This window comes from Salvia hispanica, chromosome 4, assembly GCF_023119035.1.
Source record: "Salvia hispanica cultivar TCC Black 2014 chromosome 4, UniMelb_Shisp_WGS_1.0, whole genome shotgun sequence".
Classification (NCBI taxonomy): Eukaryota; Viridiplantae; Streptophyta; class Magnoliopsida; order Lamiales; family Lamiaceae; genus Salvia; species Salvia hispanica.
This window is the reverse complement of record NC_062968.1, coordinates 50144256-50164908: the sequence shown is the minus strand read 5'-3', so window position 1 is coordinate 50164908 and position 20653 is coordinate 50144256. Positions and strand designations below refer to the sequence as shown.

At 36.8% G+C, this 20653-nt stretch overlaps 4 protein-coding genes across 4 annotated transcripts; 1 reads left to right on the top strand and 3 right to left on the bottom strand.

The window, feature by feature from the left end:
* Positions 1 to 994: 994 nt before the first annotated feature.
* On the top strand, positions 995 to 2667 carry LOC125224083 (GRAS family protein RAM1-like). The gene has a single exon (XM_048127433.1). The coding sequence runs from the start codon at positions 1185 to 1187 to the stop codon at positions 2553 to 2555; it is 1371 nt and encodes a 456-aa protein (XP_047983390.1). The 5' UTR covers positions 995 to 1184; the 3' UTR covers positions 2556 to 2667.
* On the bottom strand, positions 2647 to 8653 carry LOC125224082 (embryogenesis-associated protein EMB8). Its single transcript, XM_048127432.1, has 14 exons — positions 8195 to 8653; positions 7770 to 7859; positions 7359 to 7420; positions 6520 to 6620; positions 5959 to 6048; positions 5646 to 5768; positions 5484 to 5561; positions 5131 to 5216; positions 4869 to 4917; positions 4388 to 4444; positions 4136 to 4266; positions 3960 to 4043; positions 3406 to 3475; positions 2647 to 3264 (listed from the first exon to the last, which is right to left on the bottom strand). Exons 1-14 carry the CDS (start codon positions 8452 to 8454, stop codon positions 2845 to 2847), a joined length of 1701 nt encoding a protein of 566 aa, XP_047983389.1. The 5' UTR covers positions 8455 to 8653; the 3' UTR covers positions 2647 to 2844.
* Positions 8654 to 9856: 1203 nt separating this feature from the next.
* Positions 9857 to 12029, bottom strand: LOC125219399 (sucrose transport protein-like). The gene is made up of 4 exons (XM_048121370.1): positions 11489 to 12029; positions 10585 to 11413; positions 10330 to 10373; positions 9857 to 10248 (listed from the first exon to the last, which is right to left on the bottom strand). Exons 1-4 carry the CDS (start codon positions 11948 to 11950, stop codon positions 10069 to 10071), a joined length of 1515 nt encoding a protein of 504 aa, XP_047977327.1. The 5' UTR covers positions 11951 to 12029; the 3' UTR covers positions 9857 to 10068.
* Positions 12030 to 12477: 448 nt separating this feature from the next.
* On the bottom strand, positions 12478 to 17974 carry LOC125223692 (sucrose transport protein-like). Its single transcript, XM_048126950.1, has 5 exons — positions 17480 to 17974; positions 16633 to 17400; positions 13188 to 13251; positions 13056 to 13099; positions 12478 to 12789 (listed from the first exon to the last, which is right to left on the bottom strand). Exons 1-5 carry the CDS (start codon positions 17912 to 17914, stop codon positions 12610 to 12612), a joined length of 1491 nt encoding a protein of 496 aa, XP_047982907.1. The 5' UTR covers positions 17915 to 17974; the 3' UTR covers positions 12478 to 12609.
* Between the last annotated feature and the right edge of the window lie 2679 nt (positions 17975 to 20653).

The following is a 20653-nucleotide window of genomic DNA, read 5'->3' as shown; positions in this document are numbered from 1 at the left end:
GTATGTTTTGTATTTTAATTTTATTTTACACTAAACAACTACCAGCTCACCTAAATGTCAATGCCTGATCAATGCAAAGCAACACGCATGAATTTTCCCAATTTTTTCCAAGTATATATGTGTATATATTCACCTTTAATAACGTTGAAATCTAAGACACGAGCTGTGTTCACATTTAATTTGAAGGCTATATAAGTACTGTGTGTATATATACATTGCTTCATTCAAACGGCAGTTTTAGATGAAGGAATATTCAACATGTATATTCTTTTGCTGATTCTAGAACATTTATTCTTGAAATTTAAAATTAATAGTAAGTGTTAAAGTAATCGAACCAACAATTCATCACTAGGATTTGTTAATTACACATGATATGAGTATTGGAATTGATTAAGATAGTGTATATTATCTCAATGGCTTAATTGACTCAAATTAAATTTAGACGTGAAACATGCCAGAAATATATAGTAAAATAACTCCAAATAAATAATTCGAAACATTAAGTTCCAAAAGTTGTGATTCTTTCGATTGCCTAAACAAGAATATTGATTTTCTAACATTGTGGTGGATCACGAGCTGTTGTAGTTTATATTTAAAATGACAGTTTGGATCTATTACTATACTAATATTCTGCAAGCTAAAATAAAAATTCCTTTCAACGCTAAAGACAACTATATAGGTAAATACTCACTGATTCTATACGTTTAAAGTATCTCATTTTGATTTTGGTGAGTTGTTTAACTTTTTTAAATCATCCACTTTAAAATATACTCATTTTCATTATCATTATATGTAATATAAATATATAATACCATTAAAGGATTTTATATAGAAGAATATTGAAGTTGGAACATGAGATTTTATTCAAATTCGACAAAAGTCTCTATGCCGACGGTTGGTATATTTTGATGCTCCAAATTACTTTATTTTCTTGTTATATTCTCCACTGCACACTACAAAAACACCCTTTTCGTAGCGTTCAAACAACGAAAAAAAGAAATAAAATAAAAAATGCAATCCAATTCTTGACCTTAAAAAGATACCTTTTCTATCTCCATCACTATACGAACTATTCAAGCCTTGTTCTCGTTTTCTATCTCATTTTTATCATCTTGTCTCTATTCTCCCATGAAATCTCCCTCCCTCTTCAACTTTTATTCCCTCCCCTAACAATCAACTTCTCTATGGAAATCATGGACCAAGAGGACTTCTTGACCCTCAAACTCTCCATATCCCCGAGCCACGACCGCGAGAGAAAGATGAAAAGAACCCGAACCACCGAAGAAATATCAAACTACTCAAGCCCGACTCATGGAATCCCGGAGGAGGGCAAGATCATCGCCCTCCTCGAAACAAGAGAGACAATGCTAAAGAAGGATCACAACAAGAGATCAAATGAAGGTGAAAGCCTCCATTTGATCCACTCCCTCCTCATCGCCGCCGCCTCCGTGAACGAAAACGACATGACCTCGGCCCTCGAAAACCTCTCCCAACTCTACCATTCCGTCTCCTTGAGAGGTGACTCCGTCCAACGAGTTGCAACCTACTTCGCCGACACCCTCCTCGCCCATCTCCTCACCCGAAAATCGCCCTTCTACGACACCATCATGAAGGGGCCCTCGCCCGAGATGGAGTTCTCGGCTTTCATATCTCTTTACAAGGCCTCACCATTCTACCAATTTGCTCACTTCACAGCCAATCAAGCCATCATCGAAGCCTTCGAGAGAGACGGCAGTAGGGCTCTCCACGTGCTCGATTTCGACGTCTCCTACGGCTTCCAATGGCCCTCCCTCATGCAGTCCCTATCAGAAAATGCCACTCCCACAAACAAGATTTCTTTAAAGATCACTGCCTTCGGTGGGAATGTGGAAGAGATCCAAGAAACTGAATCAAGATTGGTGAGCTTCGCAAAAGGCTTCCCCAACCTCGTTTTCGAGTTCCATGGCCTTGTTAGAGGATCTAAGAATGTGAAGATGGAGAAGAGGAAGGATGAGACAGTTGCTATCAACTTAGTATTCCATCTCACTTCACTCAAAACTCTCTCCAAAATCTCAGAAACTCTAAGCTTTGTCTACTCTCTTAAGCCCTCGATTGTCGTTCTAGTCGAGCAAGAAGGCACATGCAGCAGCAACAAGTTCTTACCCAGATTCATGGAGTCTTTGCATCAATTTGCAGCAATTTTTGATTCATTGGATGACTGCCTTCCATTAGAGAGTGATGAGAGGCTGAGCATTGAGAGGGATCATCTTGGGAAGGAGATTAGGAGTGCGATAAACTACGATAGAGACAACGACAGGAGCTGTCCGATGTTTGAGAAGATGGAGACATGGAGTGGGAGGATGGAGAGAAGGGGCTTTGTGGGAGTTGAGCAGAGCTGCAGAGCTGTGATGCAGGCAAAGTTGCTGCTGAAAATCAGAAGCCACTGTTGCCCAATCAAGTTTGATGGAGAGAATGGTGGTTTTAGAGTTTTTGAGAGAGAGAATGGCAAAGCTATCTCTCTAGGATGGCAAGACAGAATTTTGATCACAGCATCTTCTTGGTGTTCAGGTGTATGAAATGAAATTCTTTAGTTCTTTATAACTTTCTTGTAAATTTATTTAGCATGTTCGTTTCATCAAATATTTTGTTACCAACAGCACTATTGGATACACATAAAAACATTCTACATTGAGGAAGCGTTTACTTTTCATGATTGATAAGATAGATGATTGAACATTATCTGCTATCCCCAATTAACTTATTGCTAAATTGCTATAAGAGCACATGTTTCATACTTCAAAGAGAGTTTTCAAGGGAGATCACAATTTACTTGTTACGGACAACGAAGCAACAGCTGTGTCCAGATCATTTCAGTCCACTTCCTGGTAAGCCTTTCATCACCTTCCTTCTGTGGAGATAACGGAGTGCAACCCCCACTACTGGCCAGGACGACATGATGGCTATGTAGGCAAGCAGCCAGATCGATTTGTTACTTTGTCGAGAAAGTTGATGCAAGCATCTTCGAACGATCCCTTGGCCCTTCGAACCAGCATCATCTCTGGAGGTTTGAGAATCATTGGTAGCACAACGGGTTTTCCTTCCACCAAAGACGTGGTTGTCAGTAACTGGAACTGTTTGATCAGTCTGATTGGGATCTTCGGATGTCTCCTCGCCATCTGTGTGCTCGTTCCCCATTGCAGCCACCATTCCATCAGCAACGTTGAGATAGGGACCTTGATCGATCGAAGTTTGCATAGCAGGAGAATGAGGCCCAACACTTTCTGCCTGATAACGAGAACATATTAGGGGGATTAATGAAATCATAAGATTGATGTTTTGTATTTAAAAGATTAGACGGCCAAACAACTCTAAATTTGAGCAAATGCTTAGATGGACAGGACGTGAGGTAACGAAAAAATCGTGCACCTTGTTCTGTTTGTGCATGTATGGACTCGTGAGTAGAACTCCAAGAAATTCATTAACTGCTCTCACCCACCTGAAAAGCAGAAGAATAAGTGTTACTACTACAAAACAAAAATGCTAGATTCTATTTCACATCTGAGTGGAGAATAATTGATATACATTTACATTGAACGGATAGAATAACGGAAATATTGTCAATTTCATCGAGTGTTAGATTTACACCAAACCCTAAATATTGTTAGATTTGGAAACATAGGGATGTTAAACATCATTATATTTGTGAGGTCCATTGCATACTAAATCAAGCACAGTGACCCATCAAAGATGAAAGATCTAATTGTTCAAGAAAAGGAGGAAGTTTTGTGAAATAATGCCTACAATGAAATGCATCGAGGCAGCATTGTATCATATGATGTTTTTGGCAAAAACACTGCAAAAATGAATAAGACTTTTTTGTAGCTATTTCATGATTATCATCGATTAGTATATGCAGTAACTCAGAAGCTATAAAGAACTCAACCAGAAAATAAATTGTTCGAATGAAGAGAATGAAGTACCATAGTCGAGATCCAGTTATGCCTTCAAAAAACGCGAGATGTCCACCATGTAGACTTGTAGCTAAGACTATGTTTTTATTTGCTCTGCCATGAGAAAACATCTTAGCACTATATCAGCTGAATTCTAAAGGGAGAAAGGAAGTCGGCACTTCATGGAAAAATGTACGCTACTTTACCTGCATTCATCCCAAGGAATGGCTTCTCGGGTGCAGACTGGATCATCCAATGCACTTATGCAGAGCAATGGAACAGAAACTCGTCCAATAAAAGCAGTACTACTACAGCGTCTATAGTATGTATCCACAGTCTTAAGCAAAAATAAAAGTAAGCTTCGATATGTCAGTGAGGTAGTTTTTATACTGACTTTGTAAGAACGAAGTAAATTTGAAAAGCTTATGGAATATTCGGAAGTGTAGAACAAGAGGTACCTCGTATTCCCCAACAAGGCAGGTGGCATGTGTATCAAAATCCCGAACAGTACGTGACTGCAGATAATATAGGTATCATCAGCGAATGACGATACTACACACTAAATTACTTCAGCGAGAAAATGTTTGAAACTAATTAACCTTCACCACGATACAAGTTTGAGATTGATATAATTACTTATTTTGGTAAGATTTTTAAAGAAATGACAGATGCTGAGGTGCATGAAGCCGTATAATTTGTACAGGAAACTACAACCCTAAAACTATTCATACAGATAAACAATGAGAGATCTAATTGAACAAAGGACTTGAAAATAGGTCACTTGGGTGTTCAATGCTAACCGATACTAAGACAAGCGTCCATGATAAGCATAGAATTCAGAAAGAAGATCTCACAGTCGACACACTTCACAAGCAAGCTATGCAAGAATCAGAAACAGCAGAGGCCCGAAATAGCATGTTACAAATGTAGAAGACTAACCTTTACTATACCCTCCCAATTAGCAAGACGAGTATAGCGAGTTTCATGTCTGCATTGTGCAAGCAAACATAGTTTAGTTAGTAAGACGCATAACAATCAATACATATGAAGAAAAAAATAAACATGACAGATAAAAATAGATTTAAGAATATGGAAACTATTCAATTTAAAGAAATTTTCAAGTCCAGCAATCTGTAGCATTGCCAAATGTTTCAATTGCCTAAATTTGTAAAGAATTGTATAAGAAGGCAGTGCAACATACAGCTGTGCATAGCCTTGAAGACCAATAGTAAGAGCTCTGTCATATAACTTTTGAATAAGCCTTCGAGATATAAACCTGGAACCAATCTGGGAATATGGAAACGGAAACACAAATTTGATATGAAACTAAAACAAAATCATAACATTAGGAAAAGAGTCTGTTAGAATATAACATCTACTTAACACATTTTAGGAATTAAAGCTGTGTTCGAAAGCTCTGTAGAACTTGATACAGTTTTCACATAAAATCACAAGAAAAGGTCCAATCAGAGTACTCTCAAGCAGAGACTAATAGTCATTAATTAACAGGTTGTACATTTTTAATTCAAATACATGTAGTTCACATCAACTGACCAAGAGATCCCAAGGAGAGCAAACTGCTGCAGCACCTGCAATTGGAACATTTTCTCCATCCTCTCCAAGATATTTTACCTAACAGTTTAAAAAAGGGCATATCAGATCAACATTGGCAATTGGCATTCTCTTGTAAGCAAGAATACATAAGCAGAACTCTACCAAAATGTTTGCACCGATACTTGTTCCCACTACAAACAATGGAGCTGCAGAATACTCTTTATGTAAGTAGTTAATTACTTCACGCACATCTGCAGTCCAGCCAGCATTGTAAAAGCAATCAGTCTGCATAAATGATGAGTTAATATCAATTTATTGGTGATGGATTTGCTAAGATATCTAGCATATCACATGTGCTCGTGTCTAGATTAAAACATGGTATTGCATAACAAAACAAACTCTTGAGTAATAATGAGCAATCGACAAATCATTCTTCAGCTTATTTTTGGACAAATCTTTTATCTTTAGTACTTACTGTAACTGAGACACCACCCAGTCCTCGATGATTGCTGACAACCACATTCCATCCATTTTTGGCAGTACCAAAGACGAGATGTTTCATGTACTGCAGCCATAGAGCAGAAGCTAATTAGACAAATAACATATTAATAATATACCACTGTATCGATAGCTACCTGGTCGGCAACTGGTTTTCAGCATGGATGAGAATATGAGATCAAAAGATATTAAAAATGCATAGTATGTACACAGTGCAATGGACAAACTAGAGCTCGGTTTAACCTTAAGATATCACCATCTTGAACTTCTATAGAATAAACTCATGCTTGACAAAAACGTTGAGACAAATTACCAAATACTACAAAGTTAACCAAAAACATGCATGGTATGTCTATGCGATACATTTCTTTTTTCCGTTTATTATGGTCCAACTCACATTTCTTTTAGAATCATACTCACATATAAGAAATAAAGAGACAAAGGCAATATTTCAAATACATAATTTTATACAATAAAAGCAAATCGTACGTCTAATAGGATGCACCACTATTCTAAATTGCGGTAACAAGGGGCTTACCGGAGAATTTGAATCACTTGTTAGTCCAGGAATCACAATAACAATAGGAGTTGCATCATCCTTTGCAAGGTCATTATCATTTTGAACAGATACTCCAGAAACTGCCACAAATATAAGCAAGGTAAAAATCAAAAGTGGCAAACAGAATTCAACAGCCAAAATGAAGGAACAAGACATGTATATAAAACATACAAGGAAGTGAAAAGCTTTACAACCTTCCAAGAAAAGAAATTTGCATTTTATGCGCTCACAAGATTATGTTTTTGAGAAAAAAAAATGTCATAAAAGGGTCCACAGAGTGCAGGATTTAGTTATTAGTTACTGTAGAAGTAACTAATTACTCCCTCCATCCCACAATAAGAGTCATATTTTGTCATTTCGGTCCGTCCCACAATAAGAGTCATATTTCACTTTTACCATACATGATAAGTAGGTCCCACGTTTCACTAACTCACCTCACTCTGATTTTATTATAAAACCAATATAAAAAAGTGGGTCACATATTTCACTAACTTTTCCAACCCACTATTCTTTACAGTTCTTAAAACCCGTGCCTCCACCGAATGTGACTCCTATTGTGGGACAGAGGGAGTATTAACTAAAATCTGAAACTCCACAACACCAAATAGTTTTTCGAATAAATAAAAGTCCAATGCTGGAGGACATATTAACTGAACATGGAACATCGCTATGCATATAAAAGTTTCATATGCCGTTTGAGGTTTTTGGATGTCTAAAAAATTCATCATAACAATCTTACAGTAAACTATTGTGTGTGCCATGTATTTGCTATGTGCCTCAGCCAATTTCACTTAATCACTTCGGGATGATTTCTTTACCATCAGAGTGTAACAGCCAATCCAGAGCAAAAGTCCCACCATCAGTTGCATGAAACATCTGCCTGAAGGTACACAGACAAATCAGATGGATAAAAGTAATGCATCTAACTACAATAATGTCAACCAAACATCCCCAATTCTATTGCTGCAAATTCTGATAATAGTATGTTAATATTCGAAGAAGCAACAGATGATTTCACAGCTCTGTATTTTCAGCAAGTAAAGAAACTGGTGCGAAATGGACTGCTCAAATTGTTCAAGTTAGCTCAATAAATCATTATTCCCCCGATCAATTATATAATACTTTGCCCATGACATAATCTCCCTTCACTGCATAGTCAGTCACTTTGCATAAACTAACAAAAGGGAGTGACTGAAAACATTATACAACTAGCATTGCAGGAACCTCACCTTCTATAGGTGAACACCGGAGGCCTCCCAAAGAAGTTCAGGAAAGAAGTTTGGAAATGTGGACTTGAGAGCCAAGGTGTAACCAAGTACCTGTTTGTCCATTTTAGCACAAACTGATGAGTCAAAAATTTAAACAGTCTAAATATAAACAAAGAAAGAAGATTTTTAAGCAACCAATACCAAGCACATATAAAAGAGAAAGCAGGCATGATCATAAGCTCAAATGTCACTAATGCATATCCAAAAACAATTATGCAAGAGTAATGCATTCTTGATTACTCAATTTCCCTTGCAAATCAGAACACACACACATAGAGAGAAACCAGATTTTGGCAACACCTAAAATTTTCACGCAGTTTAAGGCTTTCAAACGTCACTACAAATTCAGAAGCTCAATCTGAACACACAATTATCTTCGACCTTACCTCCCATGAAGTGTCCGGCACTTGGACACAACCCCGTGATAAATCTCCGAGCTTGCATTGTACGTCAAGAAAATAGGGCCCCCACGAAATCCAGTGAGAATATCCTGAAGAAAATGGAATTCCAAGAAATTGTACAAGACGACAGCAAAACAGAAAAGGGCCGCCGCCAAATAATGCGACAAGGGTATCGCGACAACCGATTTGAGAAACAGCTCGTAAGCAGCCGCTGGTGTTTCAAGAATTGCGTCGGTGCAATCCATGGAGCTGAAAAAGGCTACGAATTTTTATCAGACATTAAGAAAGCAAAGGCGATCTTGTGGAAATTAGGAATTCATCGCATGTTTGGTGAGACAGATGAGAACGGTTCGTTTATGGTATGTGGCGTGTCTCGTCTTCTCCGTCGCGACAGTGAGTCTTGACGGTTGCAGAAGCTTGCAAGGTTTTGGGTGCGGTTCTTTTGTCTGCGGTAGCTTACGGTTGCAACTTATGTCGCGCTCTGTTGATTTGTTTTCTAGCTCTCACTTGATCCCGTATAATTATTTTTTATTTTTAAGAAATGATTAAACGACATATCTCATTAGTTTTACTTTGATAATAAATATTTCGACTATTAGTTGAATAATTTATAAATGTTATTTTGTGATTTGATTATTAATGTCATTTTTCTATATAGCATGAGATTATGCACCAAAGAACACTTGATACTGAGTGGTTTATATATGATTCATTTTTTTTAATATCAATTTCTTTAGTCTTATCAATTTTTGCACTTAAAATAGTAGTACATTTTAGGATCGAATGTCATATTGGGCAACCCATAAAACCTTATTACTACAAATTGTATTTAACTTTTTGGTTGACTCATGGCCAATCTCATAACTTTTAAAAATAGCTAATTAAATCACAACTATTGTACATTTTCTAATTATCCAATATAATTAGAAATTTTATGAAATTTGTTGTGACTTTACGTTTGTCAATATATCATCACCAATTACATAATACTGTATAATAATCTAAAATCAACAATCATATTATAGAATAATGCTAAATTTATTCAGAAAATTATGATTTAAATAAAAAATTTCATTAAAATTTTAATTGTTCGAGACAATTGAAAATTATATAATAACTATGATTAATTAGCTAGTTTTATAAATTATGGGATTGTATAGAAGTCAACCAAAAATTATGATTTACATAATAATTTTTCATAATATCTTTCATACCTTTTTCTCTTTTACTTTATTATCTCCCTATTTAATACAATAAATATTGCTTTAATAAATACTAGTATTACCATTTACTTAATATTTTAGTACGTTGTTCGAAAACGCGAACATAAAATAAAATTTGGATTGACTTAGCATGAAGTAATTTCAGATATCTTGTCTCTATCATAAAATAGAAACGTCATTAAGTATTGATTATTAAAGATAAGATTCTCATAGAGTTATTTGAAGCTATAAGCAATAAATAAGTAAACAATGATTAACTAATTAAGGAAATGATTCAAATTTTTTAATACAATAGTATTAAAGATTCTCATATAGAGTTATGTGAGGCTGAGCTCAAACTAGGTAAATTCTGATTTTTACCAACATAATTATATAGATAAACTAGGACCACGCATATTGTCAACCAAAAAAAAAAAACATGGGCTCAAATCATAATCATTTATCATTTCTTTTCCGATATATAGTTATTGCATAGAGATATAATTATAGGTGCATCACACACGATGACCCTCATCAGTTATAAAATAAAGTCACGTCTTAATATTACTACGCTTATCGCATATAAAATATGAAAGCTGACTAATATTTGAAGATGAATATATAACTCGAGAAAGCCATGATCTGTGAGTTTGTTAGCTAGTGAGGCCCTCCGCCAGTCAAGCTCTTGCTCTCCAAGGCGCCAGCAGGCGGCGACGGGAGCATCGTGAGTGCCAAAATGCCACTCACAATCGCAGACAACGCCCCAACCACGAAGGCCGGTAGGTTTCCGCCGCCGAACAGAGAATCCCAGGGACCACTTAACACCGAAACAAACATCTGCATGCATCAACCAAATTCATATTACGATTAAATTCTTTTTTTATTTTGGCTAATGTACATATACGGTATATAAATCACCTGTGGAACAACAATTGCAAGATTTAGAAGTCCAAGTGATAGGCCTGCAAATAAATATGATTTGATTAGATTCAAAGATTAAAATGATTAACTTTTGCTAGAAAGTGAAATAACTCGTTAGATAAGGACAACAGTCGACGTTATTTCCACTTTCACACCACATTAATTACTGTAAAAAGTAAAATTTTGCTAAAAAAGGAAATGTCTCGTTCGTTATGGACTAGCTAGTATATATTTCCATTTTGTTAGGGTTACCTTGTCCGGAACCAGAATCGCTGGAGAAGATGGAAGCCATAGCGAAAGGGATGCTGAAAGTGACGGAGAGGGGGATGCCGAGGAATCCGAAGATGGCAAGAGCTCCGAGCTTGACGTCAGAGTCGGGCTTGAGCAGCGACCCATCGGGGGCATAGTGGCGGGAGTTCTGGGCGGCTTTGGTGACGACGACGGTCAAAAGCAGGCAAATGGCGAGGAGGAAATTGGCGCCACCCCAAATCTTCTTAACCCCAATTCGGCCCTTAGCCAACATCTGCACCGCAAGGGACGCGAACCCTAAAACGACGGAGTTGATCATGAGCCCCAAGGAGCCGGCGCGCACGCCCTGGTCGTACAGCCCCTCGCCGACTTTGCCGCCGTACACCTCTCTCCCCATCCAATCCGTGTCGAACAGGAGGAATGGGAACCACGCCACCCAGTTGAAGGCGGTCACCAGCATCACTATCCACATCGGCCTAGGCAGCTCCTTCAGCGCACCGAATAATTCCCCAAACACCGGGATTTGCCCTTTCTTCGCCGGATCTGGCTCCACCGCCGCCTGAGGGGTCTCCGTCACGAAGAAGAGGGCCAGGACGGTGATGGAGATTAGGAGGAAGATGGCGATTATGAAGCAAGACTTGAGATTCGCGCAATACACTTCGCAGGCCTCGGTTTTGGAGAAGGGGAAGATTGTGTAGAGGTGAGTGTACGATCCGGCGGCGTAGCCGAGGACGTTTCCCACCGCCATGAAGAAAGAGAAGAGCGCGTTTGCTGTGCTCATTCTCCGAGCTTCTCCGCCTGATAGATCCGCCAGCAAAGCCCTACACGGCCCCTGCAATTTCAAATCCCCAATTTCCAATAAAAAATGGGGGAAATCGGAAAATGGTTGAATCAATTTGGATCTAACCTGCAACATGTTGTTGGCAACGTCGAGAATCCAGAATCCGACGACGAAAACAGCGGTGGCTCTAGGCTTAGAAGCTGTCCCGATGGGATCGCCGCTGGCGACGCCGATGTCAGCTGCGAAGCCGATGAGGCAGACGGCGATGGCGACGAGGGAGGCACCGGCGGCGATGAAGGGGCGGCGGCGGCCGAAGCGGGAGGTGCAGTGGTCGCTGTAATATCCGGCGATGGGCTGGACGAGGAGACCGGAGATGGGCCCGCAGAGCCACACGAAGGCGGCCCAGGTGTGGGGGACTCCGAGGAGCTGGACGTATGGAGTGAGGAGGGACAGCTGTAGGGCCCACCCGAATTGCACTCCGGCGGCTATGGCGGCGACGATGATTATCAATCTGATGGGAGCCTTGGCTTCCGGCGATTGCTGTATTTCTAGAGAAGATGGACCTGCCTTGTCGTCTTGAATCGTCATTGTGATGTGTTGTTTCACTCACTAGATGATGGTGTTTTTCTCTCTCTCTCTCTATCTATATATAATGCATGCACCGTGTGTGGATAGTGCCAGAGAACGGAGTACTGGACTTGAAGGATTCGGGCTTTTATAATTGCTTTGGCAGTAATTATGTAAGAAGAGATCAAATTTACTGTAAATGGAAGGTCAATATAATTTCAATTTCCTAATCCTACGCAAACAAAACCATGATTGTGGTTACGCTGAAATTAATGAGTGAAACTAGACCAAGTCAGTTACACTCTTCCTATTATTATTGTTTTTATTGGTATAATTTTTAATTATAGAATAATAAAAACATATGATCACACGCATATAATTATATCTCTTCGCGTTCTTAGGAAAATAATCCAACGTTATAGGCATTCAAATCTACGTTCTTGATTCTTAAACTCAATACAGATAATTAGATAAATATTCTTGGACCAGGTATATTAATAACAAAATACTTAATTGTAGTCATACATTATTATCCACATTGAAATAAATAGCGAAAAACCACATAACAATAATCACGTTATAACTAATGTATACAAATACCATTAAAGTTGGAGATATATAAGATAGAGGACAACATTTATAAGTTCAGATAAAAGCGTGCAACGAGCGACACATTAATTTTAGTGAAATCCTCCGGAAGTCATAGCCTTGCTCGCCACCATTTCAGGAGGCGGCGATGGAAGGATCGTGAGAGCCAAAACACCGCTGAGGGCGGCGGCCACTGCTCCGACCACAAATGCAGGTAGGTTCCCACCTCCGAAGAGATCGTCCCACGGCCCACTTGTTACGGAAACCAGCATCTGTAGCATAGGACAAATCCAAAAATATAAAGAATCAATCCACACTGCCACTTTTTTAATAACCTTCCACTAGTAATGTGCTCAAACTTTATGCCATGCTATTTTGATAAGATGGCATGTGATTTAATCAATTATTTTTGTTTATTTTGCAAAATTGTGTGATCCGTCGTACATCAAACACAAGTCAACTAGGCAGACAAATTTTGTGCAATAGTGGAGAATTTATGTCGATGCATTATTGGGCTAAAGTGATAATTAATTATTACCTGTGGAATAACTATTGCAAGATTTAGAACTCCAAGTGATAGGCCTGCATATATGATTATGTAGTTTAGAATAAAGAAATTGGGAGAAAATAGTTGTTTTTCAGATAATGATATATTCATGGCAATATTTACCTTGTCCAGAACCAGAATTACTGGAAAATATGGAAGCCAAAGCAAATGGAATGCTGTAAGTCACCTAATTGACAACATTAGGAGACTCCATCAGAAAAATCATAAACAAAAATAAAGTGCAATTAAGTCAAGTATTTTCTCAAAGTCAACCTCTGCCAACCAAATACTAACAAATTAATCATTACATCACCCCCAACCCACCCCACACACCCACCCACATTTAATGTTGGACGTCTAGATATGAAATGATGAGATTTTTTTCAAAATTATATTGTTATCATATTGGATGTCTATTTTTATATTTAAAAATAAATCTCTCTTTTCTTATTAAAATATTTCTAATTTTTCATCTCTATTTATTTTATTAAATAATTTCTCCTAAAATCTTGTGTCACTCAAGAATATGGACATCTTTAATGGGACGGAGGAAGTAGAAAATCGTCGCTTATTTTCATTTTTGTCCATCTCCAAAAGTTTATTGGACCTTACGTTCCATTAACTCATTCTCACTCACATTTTATTATAAAATTAATACTCTATATAAAAGTAGGACCCACATCACTAACTTTTTTAACCTACTTTTATTACATTTTTTAAAACTCAAGTTAAACGGTGACAAATTATTAAGGACGAAGGAACCACATGGAACAAAATCATAATCTAACTGTGTACCCAGAACCAACTTCCAAAAATTAACTCTAAATCATGATTTCTAAAGGACTAAACAAAAAGTAACTTTCACCATATTATTATGTCTGTGTTTTACCATAATTTTCCCTCGTACTTTCTCAAAGTCAACATATGCAAATCCCCTAAAACTCCATGAATTCTAATTTCTAACCAAGTCATACAAACAATATTACACGAGGGATTTTACAGTTCTAACCATATGGTTGCTCAGCCATTTTTTTAATTATAACAAACGGAGCCTAATCTTTAATACCAGATCCGTTCATGGTTTGTTCCTTCCTTATGATGTTAAAATAGTACTACTAAAAACTGCCATTAATGCTATTTTGTCCCTCACCCAAAAGAAGCAAAGTAGCTATTAAGTTCTGCAGATTCTCTGTGTATGACTTTAATCATTTTCATTAATTTGGCTAGGCAAGAGCCAAAAAGTAGTTATGTATGCTTGACAATATGCAAAAGACCAGCCAATATAACCTAATCTTTATTCTTTTTGGTATCTATGCTATCTGCCCAATTTTGCCAATAATTATTTGCAATTATTTCGTTTCAATACATTGCAACTTATAACAGTACAAAATAATACTCCGCACTCCATTTGGTCCCTTCTAACCGTGCACATTTTAAAAAATTATTTGATTTTATAAATAAAAAGTTTGTGACTCATACACCCTCTATCCCGATTTAATTGAGACGTTTCTAATTTGACTGGAGATTTTATGTAATACTAGTGTTCAATTGATTAAATTGTCAATAATAAAGAAGAGAGTGAATAAAGTAGTAAGAAATAGAAAGTGAGAATAAATTAAAAAATAAAAAGAATGAACAAAGTAGGAGAGAAGATAAAATAAGAGACACGTGAAAATAAAGTATGAGAGAGAGGTAAGTTAATTATTGCCTCAATGGGAAAGTCTCACTTAGGTTGGGACATACCAAAAAAAAACATCTCACTTAGGTTGGGACGGAAGGAGTTTATTTTATGTATTTCTTATGTTCTTCGTTAATTGAAACACTTCTTTTCGACACGAAGATTAAGAAAAAAGATGTTTAGTGTGTTGAAGTGGATGGAATAAAGTAGGAGATGGGATAGAGTAAGAAAGATAAAAGAAAAAATAACTTTTCGACACAAAAATTAAGAAAAAAATGTTTAGTGTGTTCAAGTGGATGGAATAAAGTAGTACAAAAGATATAAAGTAATAAAAATAAGAGAGTATAAAGTAGGAGTGAATATTACTTTTGCCAAAAAATAGAAATGACTTAATTATATTTAATTTCTAAAATAGAATGATTCAATCAATAAGGAACTGAGGGGAATATTAATTTTATAATAAATATACGAAAATATGAGTTCATGGAATACGTAATATATTTTCTAAAATAAATACTTCATCCATCCCATAAAAATAGGGACGTTTTCTGTTTTGGATCTCCCATAAAAATACCGCTTCTATTTTTAGTAACTTTTTTATATATAATAAGGTAGGTCTCATTCTCCACTAATAATATTATAATTATTTTTTTCTTTCAATCTCTCTTATCTTATGCATTAATTCTCTTGTCATTATAAATGTTCATATTTTTGTGGGACGAAAGAGTGAGATATTTATTAGATTTGTTAAAAAGAAGGAAAATATGAAACTTATTAAATAAAAAGAAAATATACTTATTATTGGGGATGAAGAGTGTAGCTGTGTAGGTGCAATCACTACTACGGGTGAAGGATGAAGGACGTTTAGTTCAGTTTTACCATAAGAAAATAAACATTGTAATTCATCACTTCTCAAGTACGTAGACAGTCACTTTCCAATTTCTATAGTATTACTCCTTTGTAGACTGTAATTAATAATTACTGTAATTAATAATTTGACACCATTTGACTCGATGATACGAATTTTAAGAAATGTGATAGAAAGTAGGTAAATCTTTACTTTTATATATTAGTCTTATTATAGAATGTAAGTGAAAATGAATTAATGGAATGTGAGATTCACTACCAAAAATAGTAAAAGTGAAAAACGACAAACTTTTAGAAACACACGACAAAGAAAATAAATGACAAATTTTTAGGAACACAAGTAGAGTAAAGTTTTTTTCTTTTACTAGTAGTACTATATTTTAGTCATCATAAAGCTAGCTAGTTTCTTTTTTCATACTATTAAACTGACAAGAAAATTCTTTCCAAAAAGATTATTATCATCACATGGCCAAGTAATTACTAATTAGTACTACTAATCTACTTACCGCAAAATCCATTTAATAAAATAAAAAAAACAGGTGTCCAAAAAAAAAAATACCGCTTATGGCTACTTATCATGTGATCGGATAAATAATAACGCTTCGCATAAATTATAAATCTATGTCTAATTAAGGTGTGATTTTTTAATAATATTGTTCACACGTAAAAGTCAATAAAAGGCAAAAAATTAATATTCTTAATTAAGGATGTTACACAGTTATTTCATTATTCACCACAGGATGCGGGACGTATAGATAAAATATAGGAGTAGTAGTTTTAAATTTTTAATCACTCTAATTAACCACTACTTGAAAAAAGATAATGTTAGCTATAAATTGTGGAGTATTTTTAATCATAACAACTAAAAATATTTTTAATCATAATTAGTTAATACCTGCCTATTTCATGCAAGAAATAAGCAATCAACTTACCGAAACTTAATTATACGCTAAAATTTCTAAAAATTCAAATTAAATAAGACAAAAGAAGTAACTACATTAGAAAGAGAGAAAAGGAACTAACCGAGAGAGGAATGCCGAGGATAGCAAAGAGTACCAAAGCTCCAATCTTGACGCCGGGCTCCGGTGTGTGCAGCGTTCCATCAGCGCCGTAGTGGCGCGTGTGCTGCGCCATCTTGGTGATCACCACCGTCATGCCTAAACCGATGGCCAGCAAGAAATTGGCGAAGCCCCAAAGCTTCTTCACCTTTACAAGGCCTCTTGAGCAGAACTGCACCCCAAGCGACGCCACCCCCAAAACCACCGAATTCAGCATCAAACCTAACGCGCCGGCGCGTACGCCGCGGTCGTACAGATTCCCCTCGCCCACCTTCCCGCCGTACACCTCTTTCCCCATCCAATCAGTGTCGAATAGCAGGAAAGGGAACCACGCAATCCAATTCAAACACGTCACCAATAAAAGGATCCACATCGGCTTAGGGAGGTCCTTCAACGCACCGAATAATTCCCCCAGCACCGGGATTTTACCCTTTTTGGCCGGCTCCGTCGCCGCAGCGGAGGCGGGGACGTCGCGGACGAAGGTAAGGGCGAGTGCGGTGAGGATTGATAATAAGGCGATGGCGATTATGAAGCAAGTCTTGAGATTCGCGCAGTAGAATTCGCAGGCCTCGGTTTTGGAGAAGGGGAAGATTTTGTAGAGGTGAGTGTAGGAGCCGGCGGCGTAGCCGAGGACGTTTCCCACCGCCATGAAGAAGGAGAAGAGCGCGTTTGATGTGCTCATTCTCCGAGCTTCTCCGCCTGATAGATCCGCCAGCAAAGCCCTACACGGTCCCTGCATAAAATCACCGATTCAATTAAGCCCTAGAAAAGGGGGGAAATTCAATTATGCAATCCGAAATCGCAATTCAAACCTGCAACATGTTATTAGCAACGTCGAGGATCCAGAATCCGACGACAAAAACGGCAATTGCCCTAGGTTTTGGGTCCTTGCCGGAATGATCGCCGCTGGCATGACCTATATCAGCGGCGAAGCCAATGAGGAAAACGGCCATTGCGACAAGCGCAGCTCCGGCGGCGATGAAGGGTTTGCGGCGGCCGAAGCGGGAGGTGCAGTTGTCGCTGTAGTAGCCGACGATAGGCTGCACGATGAGGCCGGAAATGGGGCCGCACAGCCAGATGAAGGCCGCCCAGGTGTGGGGGATCCCCAGCAGCTGCACGTATGGAGTGAGGAGGGAGAGCTGTAGGGCCCACCCGAATTGCACTCCGGCGGCTATCGCCGCCACCAGAAACATTATTTTGATCGGCGCCGGTTGCTGCATAGATGGAGCAGTGCCTCGAACCTCCATTCAGCTCTATCAATGTCTCTCTCTTTCTAGAAATGGATTCAAACTCTATGTTTCTATATGCATGCGTACGTACAAGATTATAGGAGGAAAGTGTTGGATTACTGTGGAACATAATGGGGGGCTTTTATAGTTATTTTGGCGGGTAAAGTTAGGTGGGTGGGCTTGCTAACGCTGTTTATCAAAATAAATACTCTTAAACCTTTTTTATGTTTTAAATTAATAAACTATTCATTTACAATCATAGAGCCTCTAAAATATCATATGCCTAATCAAACATTTAACAACTCTTCTCGTATTAAAAATAAAGTTTTATGCAATCAATTCAAAATTAGGTATAAAGCTTACATATATTCTCGAATAATAGTAAGTGACTATCATATTCATGTCTCAAAGTTCCATCATTAAAGCTCAGTTTATATCGAAACATCTGTATTTGTTTTAGTTTACTTTTGTTGGGACTATCTTACATTTTTGTAACTAACAATTTAATAGGTCACGGTAAATCAATTTGAAGAATAAAACATACTGACCTCTAAAGGACGGCATATAATTAATAGGAATCCGAAGATAAAAAGTGGTCACATATTTAACCATTAATGTTTACTGAGAGATTTTGGAAGTATTCCGTTCATGCATGGAGTGATGGAGCCCTACTACGTACTAGTCAGAAGCTTTGTTCTACTTTTCAGAGATAGTAGTACTTGTTTTTACAATGTACTACTACTACACTATTATTACAATGTTTACAAAAGAGATGGTATACGAATTAAATCACATAAATATATGCAATACGTTTGTGTTCGGATATAGTACTCCAGTAAAAAAATAAAATAAATATTCCCTTCGATATGCATGCATTGCATATGCCTTGCGATTATTACTAAATATTGGTATAAAGTGAGATAGAGTTTAAATTTCTAAAAATCTATAGTAAGGTAGGAGTACATAATATTCCAATTTGATAAAGTTAATTCGTCGCGAAGTTATAATGTGCATAGATGGAATATATTTGTGGAGTCGTGGTGGAAGCATATAAACTCAGTATTATCTAAGTGATCATCTAGAATTTTATTAAAGTGAATGTCATTTAGGTAGTACCTGACATAACTCAATTTGAATATATCCTCACTAGGTCGTGTTGAATTTGAGTGAAAGAATTATTTTAAATATATATTGAAAATTAATATATGCTTGCCATTACCAATTAAATAAATCGTGATAGGCTTATACAAGATAAATATTTGTGTCGAACGACCTCACGTGATTACACCTTAATTAAAGATTAAATACTGAGTGTTATTAATAAATCTCAATAAGTCTTATATGTGTGCATTCAAGCCTCCTCAAAATAATATATTTATCCTTGAATTATTAATTAACTAATAAAATTTGATTTTCACTATTAATTTTGTTTGCGCCACTTGAGAGGAGGAATATTTGGCTAGGACATACATGAACACTATTTTAATGTAAAATTTGAGCACTTCGAAAACTGGGAGTACAATTAATACGTACTAATAACTGTAACAAGGCTATTGCTATGTAAGTAACATGTTACTTTGATCTAATATCCGACAAGCTAGGCTACCGAACCACGTTTTTCAAGAATTGTGTTTTTTTATCCCATTTCTTGGATTTTGTTAAAGATTATTTTATCGGCTAAACATATAAAGCTTTTATAGAGTACTGCTCCCTCTATTCCCCGACAGTGAAAGCGTTTCTTTTGAACGCACGATTTAAAAATAATTGTGGTAAGTGAATTAAGTAAATGAATGAGAGGTGAAAAAAGAATAAAGTAAGAGAAAGTAAAGTAGGTGAGAAAAAATATATTGACTTTAATAAAAGTATTTAATGACTGCACTAGTATGTAACGTACTAAAACGACAAAATGACTTCGCTACAATGGAACGGAGTAATTATAATTTTATAAATTTTAATTTATTAATAAAATTGTTTAAAATATAATACTAGTAAGGAGTATTCCCTCCGTCCGTTATTAGGAGTCTCATTTATGAGCGACACAAGTTTTAAGAAATGTTAAGAAAAGTGTATAGAAAACAGATAGCGGAATAAATATCTCACTTGTATATATTAGTTTTAAATAACATGTGAGTGAAATGAGTTAATGGAATGTGGAATCATATTACCATTTATGGTATTAGGAGTCCCGGTTGGAATATTCCATAAATGTTATTAGGCCCCACATTTCACTAACATTTTTCCACTCACATTTTATTATAAAACTAATATAAAAAAGTAGGACCCACATTCTACTATTTTTTTTCTCCAACTTTCCTTTACATTTCTTAAAACTTGTGCCGAACTCAACCGGGACTCCTAAAGTGGGACGGAGAGAGTAGTACTCCATCCATCCATAAAATGATTTCATTTGTGGATGACACAAGTTTTAATAAGAAATTGGTAAAGTAAGAGAAAAGGTGAAAAAGTAGATAAAATATGAGAGAGGAAGAAAAGTAGATAAAGTACGAGATATAAACTTTCCACTTTTAGAAATAAGACTATTTTAATCGGACTATTTTTGTGGACGGTAGTATTTAAATATCAATTAATTAGGGATTGGTATAAATTTACTAAAACAAGCTTGTATTACCAGCTATAATATGACGGTATATTGGGGTGTTATAAATTATCCTTACATGCTAGTAGCAATGTTTTAAAAATCGGATCGGCCGGCGAACCGGCGTCGTTACTGGTTCACTGGTTCAACCGGTTCACTGG

Bases quoted from the DNA above. Each gene is read 5' to 3' on its own strand.
- LOC125224083 (XM_048127433.1), top strand. From the start codon at position 1,185: ATGGAAATCATGGACCAAGAGGACTTCTTGACCCTCAAACTCTCCATA.
- LOC125224082 (XM_048127432.1), bottom strand. From the start codon at position 8,454: ATGGATTGCACCGACGCAATTCTTGAAACACCAGCGGCTGCTTACGAG. The intron at 7,860-8,194 runs GTAAGGTCGAAG...ATGGACAAACAG, and splicing joins TGCCGGACACTTCATGGGAG to GTACTTGGTTACACCTTGGC. The intron at 5,562-5,645 runs GTAGAGTTCTGC...TTAAACTGTTAG, and splicing joins GTATCGGTGCAAACATTTTG to GTAAAATATCTTGGAGAGGA.
- LOC125219399 (XM_048121370.1), bottom strand. From the start codon at position 11,950: ATGACGATTCAAGACGACAAGGCAGGTCCATCTTCTCTAGAAATACAG. The intron at 11,414-11,488 runs GTTAGATCCAAA...TTGAAATTGCAG, and splicing joins TTGCCAACAACATGTTGCAG to GGGCCGTGTAGGGCTTTGCT. The intron at 10,249-10,329 runs GTGATTTATATA...TGATGCATGCAG, and splicing joins TTGCAATTGTTGTTCCACAG to ATGTTTGTTTCGGTGTTAAG.
- LOC125223692 (XM_048126950.1), bottom strand. From the start codon at position 17,914: ATGGAGGTTCGAGGCACTGCTCCATCTATGCAGCAACCGGCGCCGATC. The intron at 17,401-17,479 runs GTTTGAATTGCG...GATTTTATGCAG, and splicing joins TTGCTAATAACATGTTGCAG to GGACCGTGTAGGGCTTTGCT. The intron at 13,252-16,632 runs GTTAGTTCCTTT...GTTGTCAATTAG, and splicing joins TCCTCGGCATTCCTCTCTCG to GTGACTTACAGCATTCCATT.